This window comes from Amphiura filiformis, chromosome 11 (genome assembly GCF_039555335.1).
Source record: "Amphiura filiformis chromosome 11, Afil_fr2py, whole genome shotgun sequence".
Taxonomy (NCBI): Eukaryota; Metazoa; Echinodermata; class Ophiuroidea; order Amphilepidida; family Amphiuridae; genus Amphiura; species Amphiura filiformis.
This window is the reverse complement of record NC_092638.1, coordinates 32,990,494-33,013,975: the sequence shown is the minus strand read 5'-3', so window position 1 is coordinate 33,013,975 and position 23,482 is coordinate 32,990,494. Positions and strand designations below refer to the sequence as shown.

The 23,482-nt window shown below is 37.7% G+C and overlaps 2 protein-coding genes across 2 annotated transcripts in view; both read right to left on the bottom strand.

Moving 5' to 3' along the window:
• LOC140163985 (monocarboxylate transporter 12-like) overlaps window positions 1–7,871 on the bottom strand; it is a 42,205-nt gene extending 34,334 nt beyond the window's left edge. The window contains exons 1-2 of the mRNA XM_072187272.1: window positions 7,731–7,871; window positions 6,793–6,933 (exon numbers count right to left, since the gene is read on the bottom strand). Coding sequence (XP_072043373.1) covers window positions 6,793–6,933; window positions 7,731–7,848 — 259 coding nt within the window. The 5' untranslated portion in view covers window positions 7,849–7,871. The remainder of the gene's footprint in view (window positions 1–6,792; window positions 6,934–7,730) is intronic.
• Window positions 7,872–11,160: 3,289 nt separating this feature from the next.
• On the bottom strand, window positions 11,161–20,831 carry LOC140163984 (monocarboxylate transporter 12-like). The gene is made up of 5 exons (XM_072187270.1): window positions 20,543–20,831; window positions 16,504–16,705; window positions 15,692–15,832; window positions 13,548–14,399; window positions 11,161–11,534 (listed from the first exon to the last, which is right to left on the bottom strand). The coding sequence occupies exons 2-5, from the start codon at window positions 16,691–16,693 to the stop codon at window positions 11,356–11,358; spliced, it is 1,362 nt and encodes a 453-aa protein (XP_072043371.1). The 5' UTR covers window positions 16,694–16,705; window positions 20,543–20,831; the 3' UTR covers window positions 11,161–11,355.
• Window positions 20,832–23,482: the final 2,651 nt, after the last annotated feature.

Here is a 23,482-nt window from a genome sequence, read left to right as displayed (position 1 = left end):
GATTGCATCTATTGATGAAGTCATCTCAGGTAGATGGCGACCATTGATGATGTCATATTAGGTAGATTGCACCCATTGATGAAGTCATGTAATGTTGATTGCACCCATTAATGAAGTCATCTTAGGTAGATGGCAACCATTGATGAAGTGATCTTAGGTAGATTGCATCTATTGATGAAGTCATCTTAGGTAGATGGCGACCATTGATGATGTCATCTTAGGTAGATTGCACCCATTGATGAAGTCATCTTAGGTAGATTGCATCTATTGATGAAGTCATCTTAGGTAGATTGCACCCATTGATGATGTCATCTTAGGTAGATTGCATCTATTGATGAAGTCATCTTAGGTAGATTGCACCCATTGATGAAGTCATCTTAGGTAGATTGCATCTATTGATGAAGTCATCTTAGGTAGATTGCACCCATTGATGAAGTCATCTTAGGTAGATTGCAGTCATTGATGAAGTCATCTTAGGTAGATTGCACCCATTGATGATGTCATCTTAGGTAGATTGCATCTATTGATGAAGTCATCTTAGGTAGATTGCACCCATTAATGAAGTCATCTTAGGTAGATGGCAACCATTGATGAAGTGATCTTAGGTAGATTGCACCCATTGATGATGTCATCTTAGGTAGATTGCGACCATTGATGATGTCATATAGGTAGATTGCACCCATTGATGAAGTCATCTAATGTTGATTGCACCCATTAATGAAGTCATCTTAAGTAGATTGCATCTATTGATGAAGTCATCGTAGGTAGATTGCAGCCATTGATGAAGTCATCTTAGGTAGATTGCACCCATTGATGATGTCATGTAATGTTGATTGCACCCATTAATGAAGTCATCTTAGGTAGATGGCAACCATTGATGAAGTGATCTTAGGTAGATTGCATCTATTGATGAAGTCATCTTAGGTAGATGGCAACCATTGATGAAGTGATCTTAGGTAGATTGCATCTATTGATGAAGTCATCTTAGGTAGATTGCACACATTGATGATGTCATCTCAGGTAGATGGCGACCATTGATGATGTCATATTATAGGTAGATTGCACCCATTGATGAAGTCATCTAATGTTGATTGCACCCATTAATGAAGTCATCTTAAGTAGATTGCATCTATTGATGAAGTAAGCTTAGGTAGATTGCAGCCATTGATTGAGTCATCTTAGGTAGATTGCACCCATTGATGATGTCATCTTAGGTAGATGGCAACCATTGATTATGTCATCTTAGGTAGATGGCAACCATTGATGATGTCATCTTAGGTAGATTGCACCCATTGATGATGTCATCTTAGGTAGATTGCACTCATTGATGAAGTCATCTTTACCAATTTAGACCAATTTACACTACACTCAATGACATTTTGTAGTGTTCAACAATCAAAACTACGTTAACAGAATGTGAGATGGTAGACAATATGAAGATAATTGTTAGCAAAAGACAAAACAAATGGATGAAATATTCGAGTTTATTTTCATAAGCTCCACACAGCGTTGTCATAAATCAGTATAAAAAACGGTGTAATGTAGTAAAATCTTGGATGTTTTCTGTCACATTACATTATCTCACCAACGTCAAAACCAATGGGAGGAATAACATGTATCGAAAAGCTTATGTATTAGCTTTTTCCAATTAATTTTTCCAATTTTAGCCATTTAACTAAAAAAACTGCAGTATACTTCTTAATATTAATACGGAGGTCAGTAATCGCATTTATATTTCCATGTGTCTTGCAGTTCTTGAGTTAAGGCCAACAATAGATCAAAACGAAAGCATCATTCCCCTACTGAGAAAAAGCATGCACATGGGCGGAAATAACACTCCTTATTCATGTTATTTCAAGCCTTGGGATGTCCTTTATTGAACCCACGCTATTCCATTTGTGTGTCAGCTATATATTATATCAGTGTCTCAATATTTTGAGTACAAACACCGCTATAGGTCGTGCCTTAAAGAGAGTCTCCGGCAATTACAAATTATTATTAAGAAAAATAATTATCACGCACGAACCAAGTGGTTTTATTTAAAACAAACTCATAGTGACCATAAAAACGAATAAAAACATCCGTCTCTCAACACGCGATATTCAGAATTCCCGGGCGCCGAAATTGTCGAGTGCAATGACGTCTCAGTATTACAATGAAGGCTGACGACAATTGAGCACAAATAACCATTACGTCATTGCACTTAAACAATTTCGTTTTTATGGTCAATATGAGTTTGTTTTAAATAAAACCACGTGATTGGTGCTTGAAGATTATTTTTCTAACATATAAGGCATAATGTTATGATTGCCGGAGACTTTCTTTAATAAGAATCCGACCAGCTTATAGAAATTGTCTCAAACCTTTATAGGAGCAAATCAGGCATACATGCCTATCTTTAAAACACGGTTGTTTGATGTATAGAATTGGCTTCATTATTAACTAAGTGCAAACTATAGATGGCGCTATTTATCCTAAATCATATTTCTTTATTTGCAAGGAGTATGTGATTAACACTGCCATTAAAACAGCTGGAATAGGTGAAACAAGCATCAAGGAAATTTTATAAACATATTTTATCAAACAATAAGAAGAATTATTTATATTAAAAGCTTGAAAGAGTAATTTCCAGTAACTAAATAGCGCCACCAATTTTGTCATTAATAGATACATTTTATATCCGAAAAAGCTTTAAAAAATACTATAAAAGTGAATAATTTTGTAAAAGAGGGAAAATTAAAGTTGAGAATGAATGACTCAAAAGCATCTGTATACATTAGCATGATATCACTTTTAGCTGTTTAAGCCTAAATTTTGGTTGTACATGATGTTTTGTTTGAAAAACTAATAAATGATCCCATCAAACAACCGTGAAAACAGGGGGTAGGCTGGAGAAAAACCGGTACTTAAAATAAGTACAAGTCGTCATTTTATAAGCTAATGTCCCGTGCATGATCTTTGCTGGCTTTCTCGCGGCAGGAACGGTTTTCCATTTCCCGGCGACGAAGATTCACATAAGTAGGGAAGAATATTAAAGCTGAAAGAGTTGCTAGTCCGCCTAGTACATAGTAGACTGTGCTATAACGTCCTGTTGTGTTGTAAATAATTGCTGTAAAATGAGAACAAATTAAAGAAGTGATTGTTTTTTTTTCTCTAATTATTGCGTGTACTTACCAAAAGAAAATTGTGTATGATAGTCCATGGCTTCCTCGAGACAGTCAGTACTTTGTCGCGGTTACTTCGCGCGTGTACTGATACGCACCGCCTGTGATCGTGGGTATAGCGCCAGTTCTTTGAATTAACGCGCACGATTTAATACTATTACCACACGTCCACTGGATCCGCAAGACGTCATTGTCAGAAAAATATTACAATAAGACAAAAATATCAAAAATACCAATATAAAAAGGGATTTTTAGGCAGGTCGCTAGGGGTCTTAAATTTTACGCTATATCAAATGAAATCTTGATATTCCATTGATGGTCTATTAATGGTTCTTGAGCTACGGATCAAAAAACTTATAGACGTTCGGAAAATCAAAAATCTTTACAATTTAACCATACTACGTAAGCTTACGTAATCGTTACTGCACACTGTGAAGTTCCTCGTTGTGCGAATAGTTGTGACGTATGTAGCAATTTCGAAGCTGTATTCCAGTTTAATACTCCTGATCCTTAATTTTTGGACAAAACAAATTAACACAGCTATATACACTCTTTATCACAACTTTTGAACGTTACACCGGACATCCTTAGATAAAATCTCATGATCATGTGTCGTAATAAAGATAGAGAGGTTGACGCCGTGATTGTACGCCCGTCTATCGGTCGTCTATCTATTCAAAATCAATCTCATGGGACGGAGCGAGGTGCGAGGTCGTATGGCCGGTATGATCTTAAAAGATTTTGAACGCCACAAAATTAACTTGCCGACAACGTAGAAAATGCATAAAATTTGTCTATTTTACAATAATTAAAGACAGTCCCGGATATTGGACATACGAAGGAAATTCTAACCTAACTATTCGTGCTTGTAAGAAATCATTATAATAAAGCAACAGTGAGGTGTGACAATTTGACTTTATCCATACGTGCGGTTTATACGTACAGATTATCCCAGGTGGTTTATGACGTGCAGTCCCTAAATTCAGTAAATTTTCATCGTCAACCGTGTAATTGAATGGGATTATTTTGAAATTTTAAAACGCTTGAAATATCACAAACAAATAGGCCTATGTTGATTAATAATATAAATACAAGCTAAAACCGTTGGGGTTCGATAATGAACCCCACAAAACTAACCGAGTATATGGAAAATGCCATACGGCCGGGCGGTTTCACGAGTTGCCGGCTCGATCATGTCATCCGCCGCCTGGATTATCCATTGTAATGCGTGTGAGATTGGCCGTATAAAAAAGAGATTGCGATTTGCATATTTGATAAAAACGCACGGTGTAACGCACGCACGGCGGACGTTGGCAGTTTTGTACGGCGTCACGACGCGTCGTGCCGGTTCATGCAACGCGACTAATTTTCCCCTCGGAAAAAGTATCATTTTGAAAATAAAGTCATGATAATGCATGTAGTGGTCCTTAAGGGGGTGCTACACCCCTGGCCAATTTTGTGCCTATTTTTGCATTTTTCTCAAAAATTATAGCGCATTTGGTGGTAAGTAAGATATGTATATTATAGGGGCAAGGACTACAACTACTGCACTGAAAATTCAGCAACTCAAGGCAAGTAGTTATTGATTTATTGATCAAATATTGGTTTTCCTCATTTTTGACTGTAACTCCACAACTGTTGTCTGTGCTGAAATAAAATTTCCAGTGCAGTAGTTGTAGTCCTTGCCCCTATAATATACATATCTTACTTGTCACCAATGCGCTATAATTTTTGAGAAAATGCAAAAATAGGCACAAAATTGGGCAGTGGTGTAGTACCCCCTTAATCTACCGAAATATTTGTTTTTTTGGCAACCTGTATATTCGGGAAGCACTGAAATATAATTAATTCTAAGCGGCATATTAGCCCTGGTTTATAGTCATAATCAAAAGCATGCTCATGGTATTGAAGTAGACATAAGACCTGTAGACCACTAAATTTCCTGTATGTCGCCCTCCAATACCAGACCAGATGTTGGTCTTTGTCCAAGCCGACTTGTGCTCTTTCGTGACGAAGGGTTGCGATCTGCGCATGACCCATGGAACATCGCAACCTAAGATGTAGATCGACCTACCTGCTAACAAGACACCTATGCTTTGCCCTACAGTCGTCGCCAGCATGCTCAATCCAATAGCAGGTGTAACCAAGTCGGGAGTCGAACCCACCACCTCTCTTGGCATAACCATGCATAAAGGGCTTATAATACCATATGATATTCCAAATAACAGTGACAAGCATACTAGAAAGGCGTAATTATCCAATATTGGTATTAGGAACATTTCAATTGAAGATGTTACTATGGCAAACATAAAGAAACTCGCTGTTGTTATGTATCGTCTGTCGATGAGTATACCATGCCCTATCCGGCCAACCATGCCGCCAATTCCATTACATGACATAACCAACGCTGACTTGTCTTTCGGAATACCGGCGTTTTCGGAGCGAGGAATCAAAAACGTCACGGCACCAAATAACGACATATTGAGTATAGTTAATGTAAAAATAGTCAATACGAAGTGTGGGTTTATACACAAAGCAGGAATACCAAACGCCTTTCCAAGTTTCGCACAAATTGACGGTTGTGTAATACCATAGTTACTGCTGTCGTCTGCCAAATGTTGACTTCCGTCGTCTGTTACATTCTGGCTTCCTTTGAACACGTGTTCTGGGGTTTTCATATCATTTCGTCTCCTGTTTGGTCTAAAGATTGCAGCGCTTACAAATAAATGCATATAAAGGGCACCGAGTATAAAAAATGTTCCACGCCAACCGTAAGTGAGAAATAAGAAAGATAGAAATGGTGGAAATATGAGCTGTCCTGATGAAATCCCGGCAAATGATATACCGTTTGCTAAAACAATGCGTTTTTTGAAGTATTCGCCGAGGACTAAAATAGACGGCATTAGTGACAGTGACACACCAATCGCTGTAGGAAAAAACATTAAAAAGTTGCTTTAATATCATGTATAGATTATTGTAATGTAAATATGCCAGATGATGATGATATGATGATGATGAAGAAGAAGCAGAAGAAGAAGAAAGAGGAGCAGTGTCGTAGCGAGGAGACAGGGATGGGCGCACGTGCTCTGGGCGCCACCTTAGGGGGCGCCGAATTGACCAATTCAGCATCGATTCTGCATCCCCTCCAAGTGATGAAATTCAAAAATAATTTTCAGCACATATAGGCATTTAAAAGATCACTGTAAGGCCGAAATTCAACTTGTTTCAAGAATTGGGGGGGGGGGGACGGCATATGATGCATCCTTCGCCCTGGGCGTCACAACCCCTAGCTACGCTGAGGTAGAGGTGAAAAAGGAGGAGGGGGAAGAAGAAAAGAAAAGAAGAAGAACTGGAGGGAAGACGAAGAGAAAAAAGAAGACGAAGCTGATTTTTATTACTATAGTATTAGACTTGTGATTTATGGTCAGTCAGCCTGATGATGCGTCTTGGATGAGACGCGATACTGTCGCTATAAAAAATAGTAAGTCCAGATGAACAGATTTAATATTCATTTTATTATGTTTATCTACCTGGATGACTGAGAATATTCACAAATTTACTTGTGATTTATATTATTATTATTATTAATTTCCCCATGTGGGTTAAACTTTCAGGTTCTCATACTTACACAACATCACAAAGCTGTAATACAGATGTTCCAAAGATTGGACATACGAAGATAAGATAACCGCGCTGACTGTAATTGTACCACCAATAAATGCTACTGGTCGGCATCCAAATCGTCCAATCAGTGCAGCAGCTACGGGACCTAAAACGAAAGTCAACCGGACGCGCAATTTTTTTCTGCAACCATACCGGGACTCAAAATTTTATTAAACCCTAACCCTAACACTTACCCTAACACTTACCCTAACCCTAACCCTTTCCTATGTGTTCCTATGGGTTATAAAAATTTTGCGTCCCGTTATAGTTACAGAAAAAAATTAAGCCAACCGGACTTCATTAAACCGATTTTTAAAGAGGTAATCTCCAGGACACTTAGTCTGCAACCATAATGGACCGCTGCAATCATAATTTGCCACAAAACACCTAACCCTTTATGGGTTAGCGTTTATGGTGATGGTTAGAGGCATATTGCAGCCCATTATTGTTGTGGAAATAGATACGCATGCGAGACAAACAACATCGCACCCGCACGCCAAGGTGTAAAGAGTACCGTAAAACCTCGTCTACAAGCATATAAAGTGCTTTCGATGAAAGCTAAATTAATACGAGACAGCCGTAAATACGCCAACACAATAGATTGGTCTTACAATAACACTTGTATGTATATGCTTATATCGGTAATTAATTTGCTCAAAGTCCATAATATTATAATTTTGTCAATGGATGGCGCCTGGATTAATTTAGCTTTCATCGAAAGCACACTAACTATGCTGACAACGTTTTGAAAACTTTTTTTTTTTATACAAAACGGGTTGAAAACATGTTCACTACCTTTTTATGTGATCCGACATTTAAGTATTATTAAAACGTTTTGACAAAATAAGAACCACTTTAAAACGTTCTAAACACATTTCTAGTTTTGGCTGAGTTCTCACTTACTAAATAATCCAACAATAATAGGAAGAATGCCCACAACCATGCTCGCTGAGCCTATGCTTGTGTTGAAATCATACGCCCATTCAGAAAACACAACACTAAGACTTCCAGCCGCACCCATCAAAAGAGTCTGGTCTAAATGCGAACCCGCCACCACCAAATAACCCCAACCGCCTTTGTCAGTGTCTCCCATTTTGCTACGCTCCTGTAATTAATCAAACATTATACATGTTATAGGTTGTTTCATTTCAAAGCCACACTACCCCTGTCAAGATATCTTCCAGGGAGTATGCATTTCAAATTGAACGGCCATATTTTGGCACCTCCAATAAATTCATACTCCCTCTGAGAAAGATGCAAACTGAAACTTCAACAGAAGGAGGGTAAGTTTCAAATAGAGTCGGTTAATGTGCTAATCCCATTTGAAATTCATACTCCCCCTTTTGAAGATATTTTCAAAATATTCCAGGGAGTGATCCCAGCTAACACACTACGTATTCACGACATTCGCTGACGTAACGCTTAGGTTGTCATTTACGTTGTAAATACGTAAATCTGTGAACTCGTATTCGTGTTGTGACTACGTAATTTTCGACGTTGATTTTTGGACGTTGATATAACTAATTATGACGTTGTAATGACGTTGTTTCGACGTGAAGTTGCGAACGTATTATTCAAACGTCCCTTTTAAGTCCGGTCGAACGTTGTAACAACGTATAATAATACGTTCACGTGAGGAGATAAGGTTTTATTCCAGACGTTGATGCAATGTTTGACCAGACCGGGTAACAACGTTTGAATAATATGTTGTAAATACGTAAATCTGTGAACTCGTATTCGTGTTTTGACTACGTTATTTTCGACGTTGATTTTTGGGTGTTGATATAATGTCATTATGACGTTGTTTCGGTGTGAAGTTGGGAACGTATTATTCAAACGTCCCTATTAAGTCCGTTAGAACGTTGTAATACCGTATAATTATAGGTTCACGTGAGGAGATAAGGTTTTATTCCAGACGTTGATGCAATGTTTTACCATACCGGATAACAACGTTTGAAAAATACGTTGTAAATACCTAAATCTGTGAATTCGTATTCGTGTTGTGACTACGTTATTTTCGACGTTAATTTTTTGACGTTAATATTTTGAAATGACGTTGTTTCGACGTTGATGCAATGTGTTTGAACGTGTTTGTGTTGACAACGTTTGAATAATACGTTCAGAAAACGATCGCCTTTAGGCGTGAAACTCAGAGTAAAGACTTCTATTCCTGAAGTTCTAAACTTTGAATTTTCATAAGCTCTCCTTTTTTTTGGGATTGAGCATCATTGTTGCCGGATGTTAATATAATGTCATAATCAGGTTGTCTCGACGTATAAAGCACGTGGTTAAAACGTGGTTTAAAAGTCATGAACTGACCCAGATACAACGTCATCTACGGACGTCGTATAAGTACGCAAATTTATGACGTTGTTTCGACGTATAAAGCACGTAATTACAACGCCGTATAAATGACATGGTCTGACCCCGATACAACGTAATCTACGGACGTCGAAATTACGTTAATTTGTGAGCTCGTATTGTGACAACGTTATTATCGGACGTAGATGTAACGTTGTAGTGACGTTGTTTCGACGTTCACAATTTGACGTCGAAACAACGTCAAAATGACGTAACAGTAACGTCCGCGAATAACGTTGTCAGTACACGAATACGAGTTCACAGATTTACGTACTTACAACGTCCATATGTTACGTTTATTCCACTTTATACAACTTTTAGACGACGTTTTAACAACATAAAATTGTTAGCTGGGGAAGTGGATTCGGCCATTTGGATAAAACTAAAAACTCAGTTAATTGTATACGATTTTAATATACATCAATTTATATTTTCAACTTATATCTTCTTTGCAATTTATTGTTTTTATCAATAATCAATATTATAGCTAGAATGACTGAAAGAGCACATGCATGAGTAAGTTTTTGCAAACATTTTGCTAAAAATCAATCCATTAAATAGGGTACTTTTTTGCAGAATTTTACTTGTCACTTGGTTAAAGTGTTTCTAATAAGTGCTAATGTATTATATTATATTATGTATATCGTCTAGCCCGGGGTGGGGATCACTCCCATTGTGGCCTGTACACCATCCGCGATAATAAAAACGCGTAAAAAGGGTAGTTTTTCGTGAGTAGGCACGATACGCGCGTATCGTGTTTAGGGTGTCAAAAAACATGAAAATCGGGGAAAAGGGTAGCAAAATTGCAATGGCTAATACGCGAAAATGAAATTTAGGGTATGAAATTGAATAAAATCCCTGTTTAGGGTGTGACAACAGGCGCATGTTACCTGTTAAGGGTATCGTTTTAGCCAAGAGTTAAAACCTTGTTTAGGGTGATTTTCAAAAGTTGATTATCGCGGATGGTGTACAGGCCACAATGGGATATGGAGTGACCCCCCCCCCCAGGCGTCTAGCTGCCCTATAATTAGCATATAAAGCATAAACATATAAAGCGCAATTAAATAGAGAATACCAATTAACAAGTAATTAAATGAATAAAATGTTAGGAACATAGCAAATATATTGCACGAATCCGAATCAAAAGCAAACTCGTGAGTATATGGCTCAATATGTATACAGCCACAGCGGGACAAAAATAAAATACATTAAAATCCGTCCTTACCCAATTTGACTTGATTTCTTGATCTGCTTTCAACAGGAATCTGAGGACTATATTACGGTACTAGTACTACCAACCCGGTACTATAGCCAACATTATAGTCCCGGAATATACATGTAGTGTTAAATACAACTCAGTTCTCGGCGAGGCTACACAGGAATGGTGGATTTTACCCATAGATTTTAAATATATACCTAAAATCTATGATTCTTCAAGCCTAAAATGGCCAAGCTAAAGCGTCTATGCGGCCCGGAGCTCCTATGATAACAAACTGACCTTCACCCTTTCATTCAGGTCAAGTTCAAGAGCTTTCAAGCAAACAAATCAAATACAGGAAGGTCACCTACCTTTCTAGCTTTATTTGCTCAATGTCCAATCGCTGTAGATTGCGGCTGATTATAGCTCGAGATACTCTCTCTGAATTACAGATTTATTTATTTATTTATTTATTTATTTATTTAGTTAGTTATTTAGTTATTTAGTTAGTTAGTTAGTTAGTTAGTTAGTTAGTTAGTTAGTTAGTTAGTTAGTTAGTTAGTTAGTTAGTTAGTTAGTTACTTAGTTACTTAGTTAGTTACTTACTTACTTACTTACTTACTTACTTACTTACTTACTTACTTACTTACTTACTTACTTACTTACTTACTTACTTACTTACTTACTTACTTACTTACTTACTTACTTTTTTTAAGGAGACTCAGCATTGGCACTTTGTCTAAAATCAATATAAAATGCCGTGATACAGTAAAATGCGATCTTGGATGTTTTCGTATAAAATTACAGATTTATTATTATCCCACTATAGGAATATAAATGTTGAAAAAGCTGAATGTATTAGCTATTAATAAGAATTGAGTCAAATTGCAAACCACAACTTTTTAGGAGCAAATCAGGAATGGTGGGAACAAGCTGTAGTAAAACCAGCACTTAATATAAGTCGTCAATTTATAAGCTAATGTCCCGTGCATTGTTTTTGTTGGCTTTCTCGCGGCAAGAACGGTCCTCCATTTCCCGGCGACGAAGAGTCAGATACGTAGGGAAGAATATTAAAGCTGAAAGAGTTGAGAGTCCGCCTAGTACATAGTAGACTGTGCTATAACGTCCCATTGTGTTGTAAATAATCGCTGTAAAATAAGAACAATTTATAGAAACGATTTTTTTATGTTTGATTGCATTTATTTAACAAATTCGTCTATAGCCCATTTGGCTTCCACGAGACAGTGACGTCAGTACTTTGTCGCAGTTACTTTCGCCGTACTTACAGATGCATCGCCTTGGACCGCGGGTAACACGCCATTCTCGACGCCAGTTCTTTGAGTCAACGCGCGATTTAACTGCATTACATATTCTACGCCCACTGTAGCACGCACTGATGTTACTGGCTCGAGGAAGCCAAATGGACTATTATAGACCGTTGAGTGTATGATTTAAACATATCTTGATATAATATCAAATAAGACAAAAATACTGATATAAAAAGGGATTATTGCAGGCAGTTGCATATTACGATAAATTAAATAAAATAATGATATGTCCATTGATAATCTATAATGGTTCTTGTGCTACGGATCAAACTTCACAATTTCGTTTTATAGACGTTCGGAAAATCACAAAAAATCTTTGCACTTTAATCCTACATATGAGCTCATATACGTCATAGTTTTATACCGCGCACTGTGAACTTCCACGATGTGCGAATCGATATGACGTATGGAACGATTTCAAAGCTCTATTCCAGTTTATACTCATAGTCCTAAGTTTTTGGACAAAACAAATTAGTACAGTTTCATATGATTATAGGTAAGCCTACACTCTTTAGCACTACTTTTGACGTTATGCCGGACATCCTTAGATCAAATATCTCATGATGGTGTTGTAATAAACATATAACAGAGAGGTTGCGATTTCCAAACGCCGTTATCGTACGTACGCAGTGAGGTCGTTTATTTAGCTGGTATTGAAGATTTTGCACGTACGAATTGAGCGTGCGGACAACGTAGAAAATGCACAAAATTTGTCAATTTTACAATATAAAGACAGTCATGAATATTGAACATACGAAGGAAATTCTAACTATTAGGCTAATATGATCATGTTTGTTTGCAAGAAATCTTTACACAGCGAGGTGTGGAAATTCATTCATACAAAAAGATTGTCCATGTGCGTGTGAGATCGGCCGTACTGAAAAAGAGATTGCGATTCAAGTTACATCTTTGATACAAACGCACGGAATAGCGCACGCACGGTGGAGGTTCAAAATGACAGTTTACGGCGTCTCGACGGTGGTTTTTGCAACGCGACTAATTTTCTCCACGAAACAGTGTCATTTTGAAAATAAAGTTATGATATATGCATACCGTAAAACCCCGTCTACAAGCATATAGTGTGCTTCTGATGAAAGCTACATTAATCCAGTCGCCATTATGGAGTTTGAGCAAATAAATTACGGATCCAAGCATATACAAACAAGTATTATTTGAAGACCGATCAATTGTATTGGTATATTAACGCTTGCTTCGAATTAATTAAGCTTTTATAAAAAACACTATATATGCTTGTAGACGGGGTTTTACGGTAGTTGTCCTTATCTACCAATTTTTTTATTTTTTTCGCAACCATAATATTCGGGAAACACTGAAGTAACAATTACTTTTAATGATGTTAACCCCGGATTATAGTCACAATCAGAAGCATCTGTTGTCCCAGGCATGCTGTATTGAAATAGACCAAAGGCTAAATGTCGCCCTCCTATGACCAGACCAGATGTTCAGTGGTCTTTGTTCCAGCCGGCTTCACTAGGATCCACAACATGTTCATCTATCAGGGCACACTTCTTTAACCCCAGTACATTTGTACATTCATTGAAAGACCTTAGAAAATTTGGATACTCTGCAACTTGAGGTCAAATTTTGCACTATGATTGTTAAATTGACGTTATTGAACGACGCCATTGGGATGAGGCCATTGTGGTCCATAGTGTTTGTGCTCTTTCGTGACGAAGTAGCATCCAGTTTCACCGTTTAACCGATACTAACGTTACTGGTGATGTATATATACACACGCACTGAACGCCGTGCATACGCACGTGTGGCGTATGGAACATCGCAACCTCTTTAATATAAGACATATATACGTACCTGATAGCAAGACACCTATACTTTGCCCTCCAGTCGTCGCCAGCATGCTCAATCCAATAGCAGGTGTAACCAAGTCGGGAGTCGAACCCACCACCTCTCTTGGCATAACCATACATAAAGAGCTTATAATACCAGATGATATTCCAAATAGCAATGACAAACATACTAGAAAGGCGTAATTATCCAATATTGGTATCAGGAAGATTTCAATTGAACACGTTACTATGGCAATCACAAAGAAACTGGCAGTTGTTATATATCCTCTGTCGATGAGTATGCCATGCCCTATGCGGCCAACCATGCCGCCAATTCCATAACATGACATAAGCAACGCTGATTTGTCCTTCTGAATACCGGCGTTCTCGGAGCGAGGAATCAAAAACGTAATAGCACCAAATGACGCAATTGAATATATAGTTAATGTTAAAATAGTCAATACGAAGTGCGGGTTTATACACAAAGCAGGAATACCAAACGCTTTACTAAGTTTCGCACAAATTGACGGTTTTGTATCACCAAAGTTACTGCTGTCGTCTGCCAAATGTTGACTTCCGCCGTCTGCTAGATTCTGGCTTCCTTTGAACACGTGTTCCGGGTTTTTCATAGCATTTCGTCTCCTGTTTGGTCTGAAGATTGCAGCGCTTACAAATAAATGCATATAAAGGGCACCGAGTATAAACAATCCTCCACGCCAACCGTAAATGAGAAATAAGAAGGACAGAAATGGTGGAATTATGAGCTGTCCTGTTGAAATCCCGACAAATGATATAGCGTTTGCTAAAACAATGCGTTTTTTGAAGTATTCGCCGAGGACCAAAATAGACGGCGCATATGACATTGATGCACCAATCGCTGTAGGAAAAAAACATTAAAAAGTTACTTCCATATTAACGTATCTGGATGCTAGATGCATGATGATGATGATGATCCCCCATCCTCATTCTTATTATTAACATAATGTTATTAACATGTTAGTCAATGTAACATTAAGGTTACTGTTGCTTTCTTGCCCTGCGGGGCCCTTATATTGGGGTCTCACTTGAAGTGCTTAGTCGTCGTATGGGAGTCTCCGGCCTTGGACCTGCCGGCCCTGCGGCCTTGATGTTTTTTGCTGCCCTCTTTCGAGGGCTAATTTACAGCCTGTCTCAAAAAAAATTGTGCAAGTGAAAAGCGCCCTCTTTGGCAATTAAAAAATACCGTTGTAGCATAATGCTTACATCAACGTCAAGGGCGTAGTCTTAGCTCTTAAATGCTGTTTGGTCTATTCAATTTGCTTGTTTGAATCTCGAGATATGCTTACTTAACAACGAAAGGGTGAAATCACAATTGTGCCACTTTTACTAGGGAAGAGGGCTGGACATGTAAATCAATGATAGCATAAAGTTTATCAAGAGTTCCTTCGTGAAATCAAAAGAATGCATTAACTACACAACAATACACAATTGTTTTTACTGTTTTATCATGATACAGGTATAATGATCCTCTTTTTCCACTTATGACAAATTAAAAGATACATATTTCACATTCTGCTGTAAAATTAAATACATGTGCATGTCAATGATTTTATTATGGTAAATACTGTTCTCTTTGTCACTCAAGACATGCTAAAAGACAAACAAATATTGCACACTTATAGGTTAATAAACTTAGACAAGTTCATGAAATATGACAAATTAATGAAATTAGACAAAATAATACACACACGCTGATGTTGACGCATCTAATGCACGGGCCCCGAAGGGGGGAGTGTATTAGACGCGTCAACATCAGCTATCATTGGTTTACATTTACAGCACTATTCCCTAGTAAAAGTGGCACATATTCATATTGACCATATCGTAAAAACGAATAAAACAGCCAGCGCTCAACATGCGATATTCAAAATTCCCGCGCCGAAATTATCTAGTGCAATGACGTGGTTATTTCTGCTCAGTTGTCGTCAGCCTTCATTGTATTACTGGGACGTCATTGCACTGGACAATTTCGGCGCCGGGGAATTTTGAATATCGCGTGTTAGAGACGGCTTTTTTTATTCGTTTTCTGGTCAATATGATTTGTTTCAATAAAACGTGATTCATAATGTTGTGATGGCCGGAGACTTCCTTATCCCCATGTGGGTTCAACTTTAAGGTTCTCATACTTACATAACATCACAAAGCTGTAATACAGCTGTTCCAAAGATTGGACATACGTTGATAAGATAAGCGCGCTGACTGCTATTGTACCACCAATGAATGCTATTGGTCGACACCCAAATCGTCCAATCAGTGCAGCAGCTACGGGACCTAAAACAAAAGTCATATATCTGGACTGTATTAAACCCCGGGAATTAAACCGGTTTTGAAAGCTAGGCCTGATAAAAGGTTCAGGCACGCCACTGAAACCAAGGTGGAAAGAGTATGTAATGAAATATTATGGTAAAGTTGCAAACAAATATTTTACAGTAACATTTTGACAACATTTCCATTTTGTTTACATACAAAACGCTTTAAAACAGTTCATGACCTTTATATACATAACCCGACATTTAAATGTTATTAAAGGAGTATTTCTTGATGCTGGCATCCTCTTTTTATGACATCATTCAGTAGATATCCACACAAAAAAGGGAACTGTTGGTCCATTGTGTATGTTTTGTCTCCCTCCGCCAGTTCCAAGTACAGGGAATGAAAAAAAATTATTCCCAAAAGTTCAGTTGATTCAAATTTTACGTTTGCGAGTTCTGCATGATTATGTATATTAAACTGCTCCATAGGGACTGTAATTTCGTTCTGGTGTACCAGAATATAATTCAAATTTGACAAAGTTTTTGCTAAACGAATTAATCTGCAACTTTTTTTTTTTTGATGAAAAGTGGGGGAGATGAGGTTGTGGATCATGAAATGCCCCTTTAAAACGTTTTGACAAAATAAAAACATTTTAAACACATTTTTTGTGTTGCTAGTTTCTCACTTACTAAATAATCCAACAATAATAGGAACGATGCCCAAAACCATGCTCGCTGATCCTATGCTTGTGTTGAATTCATAGGCCCACTCAGAAAACACAACGCTAAGACTTCCAGCCGTACCCATCAAAAGCATCTGGTCTAGATGCGAACCCGCCACCACCACATAACCCCAACCGCCTTTGTCAGTGTCTCCCATTTTGTTACGTTCCTGTAATGAATCAAACGTTGGGCTATATCATTATCACACTGTTTTCACGTGGAAGGTGTTAGAAATTTCTTCCAGGAAATGTGAATTTCAAATGGAAATAACTTATTAAACAGCTCCATTATTGATATCACAGCGCACAATTGAGCAGAGGAGGTGGAAGCAGCTTTGAAGTCAATGAAGAATGGAAAATTTCCAGGGCCAGACCAAATGATATCGTAAATGCTAAAGTGTGGAGGAGATACAGTCACTATTCTGCAGATCTGCACTGAGAAGGCAACACTAAAGATATTAAAAACTACCCTGAAACTACCGGCCAGTTATAGCCTTCTCTTGCACTATTAAACTGGACGAACGTGCAGAACCAGCTGGATTCAGGAGCAATTTCTCCACAATTGACCACTTACAGCCAGTCCAAGCTCTCAAAACCCAAAGCATAAACACAATACATTAAGGGGGAATAATACCCTGATTTTCATCAGTACCCCTCTTCTTTTTTTTCTTGCAAATTTATGAAGTACATAAACATGTTCATCATCTCATGTCCTGAACTTTTAAAAAATCTCTACCTACAAAGTGCTTTTAAACCATTTTAGTATATCATTTTTGCCCTATATACTTTTTTGTTTACCTGTTACTATGGGATTATAGTAACTCAGTATGTGTGCCTCACTCATAACAAAACATAATTTATTCTATTCAAGTAATACTTGAATAGAATAAATAATATCCTTTGTTATACCAGCTTCAGACTGTGATCAACTAGGCATGCTAGAATATCTCTTCCACAATGAATGGTATAGCAAATTTAATACAATTTAGCCTCTATCGTGTGTTGTTTGGAAAAGAGATTTCTGTAAGGTTATAGGTCATCATAGGTCAGGTTATAATCACCTGGTTGAGGTCAAATTTAGGCAACCATTTTGAAATACATGTGATATATCAACATAGCTATAATGAGGCATCAATTTTTATATTTGGTCTAGTTTGTCTTTTTACTGGATATATAATGCTATGATGGACAAAATAACATTTCTTGGGAATGGATGTAAATGGTGAGTACAATTTAAATTGTCTAGTTGAAATAGATTGGGCAAACCAAAGGTAAAATTGGTACCAAAATCACAAAAATGAAGCTTACGAAAAACTACCTAATCTGATGGTATAGGTGAAGAGAAATGCAATTTTTTTTCAACATAACTGTAGTTTGGTTGTGAAAACTTTTTACCTATGGCTTAATTAGGTTTCAGTGAAATAATGTCGCTAGTTAAAAATACAAAGTATAGGTTATCATTGAAAATAGAAGCATTTTAACCAGTTCGTTTGTTGATAGGTGTGGAGCACTAAAAATCACCAAGTTCATGAAGTCATCAAGAACCACTTATTTCCATTTTACATATCAACATTATTTCTCTAATGCGTTAGCAACATGTATCCAAAATTTTAACGAAATCCGTTGACAGTAAGCTTTCCAAAATGAAGTGAATTTAAAACATCGGTGATGTACCACCTTTTGGCATCTACCTGTAAAAGCATAAGCTACATTGATACCGATGCCACCAATTTGCCCCCTTCATTTTGCATACCACTTTGTCCAATTTTTTTCTCATTTCTTCACAAAATGCAAAAAAAATGCAAAAAAATGCAATGGGTGTAGTACCCCTTAAGACAACTCAGGAAATCTACATGTATACCAATGCCACAGCTATACTAAAACTTCATAAGGACAGTGAACCAATTTTTATCAGAAGGAAGTTCGTCAGGGAGATATCATGTCACCCACGTTGTTTGTGGCAACCCATAGAGGGTTCAAGATATTGAACTGAGTTTATTATTAAATTAAATTATTTATATAGGTTTATAAATGCAATGAAGGTTTGCAGATGATGGAGATGCAGCTGAGTTAGAAATGCTATCTGCTTTGAACGAGAATAGGAAAGTGGGGTAAAAATAGCTAAAAATGAACATATCTTAAACAAATGTCATATTTGCAGATATCAAGGACTGAGTGAAACACTGAAACAAGTATCCAAATACACATAATATACTTAAAATAGGACAAGAGATTTGCCCGGGAGATTTGGTCAGATGGAAACCAGTCGCAGGAAATAAAGAGACAAACACATGTACAGGGTGAGTCAAAAAAAGTGCAATAGAGAAAGAATCCATTTTTATTTAAGAACCGAGTTGAACCTTTTAGGTTTTAAACCATTTTACAATTAACATATCCATTAGTGATCTTGTGTGAAAAAAATAAGGAATTAGCATTTACCGTTTTGTTTTTATGACACATTTTATAGCGATACCCAATTTTAATGTTTGTCCATGAGACATCTAAAATTTGAATGTCAGCCCACTCTGTGTAAGGTAGATTTGGAACCACTGTCATTTCTTAACCTCGTTGGCATTGAAATGAAATAGAGCACCCAAAGTGTTAATTACCCTTGGTCTTGTTTAAGGAGAAGAAACATTATTATTTGTTGTTATTTTCATTTTCCTTTATTTTATAGATGTTTATTCTCTATCAAAACCATATAAATTTGTAGGTGGGTTTTTCAAATGTCGAAATGAAATGCGCGCAAATTGAAGTGGAGTGAATTTCAAAATATCCAGTAGGTTGGACATATTGGGATTAAAAAAACGGGAGTTGGAGTCGAGTGAGGTATGAAGGACTTAAAGTAATGTTAGAAAGTTTGTTTGAACAGAAAAAAAAAGTAATAAAAATAACGCAAAAATCAACCTTATTTAAGTTAAAATCAGTTTCAGAGCTGGTTCATTTATCGTGCATTGTGTGCTCCCATTCAAAATACATGGTACTTCGTGGACAAATAATGAAATTGGGTATCGGAGCAAAAAGACTCATAATAATTAAACGGTAGAAGCCAGTCACTTCCTTTTTTCAGAGAAGGTGACTATTGAGTGTGGCATTTATAGAAACTTTCAATAATGGGAAAGTTCAACTTGGTTCTTACATAAATATCGATTCTTTACTCTATTGCACTTTTTTTGACTCACCCTGTAGAATAGACAGCTTTCAGCTAGCAGATACATACAAAGACTTACAATCAAACAAAACCATGCCAAATTGTCTGAAAAGGAAGCTTTTCAATCAGTGCATCTTATACCTGCCATAACATATGGAAGTGAAAGATTGGCACTAAACAAAGGTATGGAGACTACACACAAAGAAGCATGGAAAGGATGATGCTGGTGTATACAAGGATTGGCCGACACCATCTATATTATATTTATAAATTTATAAATAAAAAGGACACAGTATATATAGAATACTTGAATCTTAAACGAGGTCACTTGTTAGGATTGGCCAACACCATCTATATAGGTCATTTATAGGCTCCCCTATTCAAATGTTAACTACGGAAAAAAAAGTTCGCGGGCTGAACATCTGAGCAGGGTAACAGATGGAAGATGGAGCCAGCTCACAACAGAGCGGCAATCGTTAATATGGGGGCGAGGAAAAGAGGAAGACCTCAAGCTAGATGGAGATGAGTCAGCTACTTCGGAACAGCAGCCTGGACAGGAATTGCGGAGACATGAGACATTGGGTAGAATTTGGGAGAAGCCTTTGCCCAGCAGTGGGATGATGATGTCGATGGGCTGATGATGATAATGAACCCAAGATTTGAAAGTTGCAGCAATGATCCAATATTAATCTTTTAATCAGGTATATCACTTGTCTCAATTCTCTCAAAATAGCATTTCTATATAAAAATTCAAAAAATTCTGGAAAACACCAGTGAGCAAGGTGCTTTCTCACAGCTCCACTATGAGATCATGAGAGTCCCTGCAGAACAAAAAGATATTAAAACCCGGTCTTACCTGTTTTGACTTGATTTCTTCAACGATCTCTGGATGTGTCAGTGCTTTCAACAGAATTCTGAGGATGCGATTAATTTAAATAGCCTACAACTTAATGTCAACCATGCACAGTTATGTTCAGTTATCGGATAGGCTACTCAGGGAAGGCGGATGAATAAATTATATAACCAGGAGCTATACTGAGGAAGTGATATGCTCAAGATGATAACAACATGGCATTCAAGCCTATGCCTATGATTTTCTCTCTGTGTCAGATGGCGCAGGATCGCTGCTGTGGTCTTCAAAAGAGTACAACAACATCTACTCCTATCAAAATCCAAATGTGTTGCACAATACATTCCGTGTGATGACTGTAATACATGTAGTAAGATACGATTTCAAAGCGTCCGCTTTGTAATCAAACTTTAAGCAAACAAATACAGGTAACCTACTTTTGTAGCTTTATTTGCTTAATATCCAATCGCTGTAGATTTCGGCTGATTATAGCTCGAGATACCGTAAAATTTGCCTAATGGAGCACATGGACTCCTTTTGCCATGTTTGTCTTGAGATCAATTCTCATGTGCAACGCAAATAGAGGTTCCGTGCCCGTATTTGCTAGTGGGAATTTAACGGTTGTGCCTATATTCCACTTGTGTTAAAGGATCCCATGGCGCCATTAGGCGAATACGGTTCTTGAACTGAATTAAAGGTTTACATTTTGGGCGTCAATCCATTCCAAAAAGTGGGGGGGGGGAGGCATTGGCGGATCTAGAGCAGTTCAGGGCAGCACTTGAGAAAAAACATGACCGCGAAGTTTCCATGGCGTCACGTTTACGTGACGTAGGGGGTTGTCTGAGAAACTTTTGCAAACTTATGCAGGCTATTTGGTGGGTGCGTGATGAGGGGAAGCTAAAATGTATAAATTTTTACATGAATTGTACCTTCGAAGCTTCTCTATGTCTTTAACGTTTAAGGTCACATTGCATACACATTATGGTTCGGTTGTTCGTATGAGCGTATACAATCAAATGCGGTCAGCAGCAGCCCTACCCCAGAGGATGATTTAAACACTTCCCACTGTGTTGACTTGAGGTTAGCACAGCTGTGTGAGTGAACATGGTGAACATGACACCACTGCTCGCACATTGCATTGACTGGCATGGTTAATTTGAATTTGGGCTGATATATTTACAATAAAAACGCATTCAAAATGCTAGTCGATTTCACATTTCATGTTACCTACAGAAGGTGTGAATTATCCTTTATGCATACATCACTTTTGTTCTGAAATCGACCAAGTGACACACGCACAATTCTTAAACAACATCTTTTGCACATAATTCAATGGGATTTGAAAAGTAAAGTGGCAGTTGAAACTAGTGATAACACGTTTGCAGTGCATGATGGGGCTTCCTTAAATCATCCTCTGGCCCTACCCCTAGTAGCCTTTGTACCCGCCTCTGTGATGCTCAGGCCTGTGATATTTAAAAAAATCTTGATGTCGTCAAGCCAGCTCGCTGCAGCAGGTCTGCCTCTCTTGCGTTTTCCCACAACCATTCCTTGATATGATAATCATAATAGCTCGCAAGGTCTTCTGAACTCCAAGCTCTCGAAGAACCCGCTCATTTGTTTTCATCTCATCAGTCCATGGAATCCTCAGGATTCGTCGAAAGCACCCGGGGATAGCACACAGCTCAAAAGAATCCAGTCTCTTCCTATCAGATGATTTCATTGTCCAGGATTCAGATCCGTATACGATGCCACAGCAAATGCCGAGTGATTCAAGTTTAGCAAACGAACCGTGAGGGATGGAGGAAGTCTACTGTTCCACAATGTGGTCATGTTTGAAACTACACTCCGAGCTATTGTCAATCTTCGCTTTATCTCCTGATCGGTGCAGTCACTTTTGGTGTTAATGATGGAGCCTAGAAATTCAAAGCTTTCCACTTCTTCAATGAGATCACCCTCCAAAGAAACGTCTACATCTGTATAATTTCGACCTGTATCTACAACAATGACTTTGGTCTTCTTTGTGTTCAAGATCAGTCCCCTCTGTTCACTTGCTGATTTCATTGCTTCCAATAGATCCATCAATTCCTGTCTGCTACTTCAAACCAAGGTTGTGTCGTCTACATATCTGAGATTTGTGATCCGCTGACCACCTATGGTAACGCCTCCTCGGAAGTCTTCCAGAACACCTCGCATGATACTCTCAACATAGATGTTGAAGAGCTGATGTTGAAGAGCTGATGAGATAAAATGCACCCTTTTCTGACACCTCTGCCAATTTGGAACCACTCTGAGTCACCTTTACTCGACCTGACTGAAGATTCCTGATCCTGGTAGGCCTATAGCGTACTGATGAGCTTCACTGCGTGACCGTTCCCCCGTGATGTTCCATAAGTCTTGATGGCTGACACAGTCAAATGCCTTGTTCTAATCGATGAAACAAAAGTAGAGTGGAATAGAATGTCCTCTGCATTTTTCAATCGAATATTGACCATTTGATCCCCGTTGTCTCAAATCTGCTATCCCAGCATACACAAAAATGTTTTAAAACATTATAAACTTGCTATAAACGCGTTTTGGTTTTGGTCAAGACGTTTTGATAACATTAAACATGTTAATTTCGGGTTATATAAAGGTCATGATAACATTTCTAAAAATTTCTACATGAAAAATCATAATAACAAGATTTTTTTAAAGCTGTCAAAATGTTATTGCAAAATATGTCTTGGCAAATATTTTGTCGACACTTCATAACATTATGAATTAAGTTTTGCATTAAGCTTTCAAAAATGATTTCTGAATGTTATTAAAACGTTTTATACCCTTCTGTAAAACGTTAAAATATTTTGTGTTTGCTGGGATCTCAGTCTCATTCTATATTGTTGATGATCTTGAGTATAATCTTGCTGGCGGGCGTGGCTGATGGTTCGGTGGTTTGAGTCTTTTATA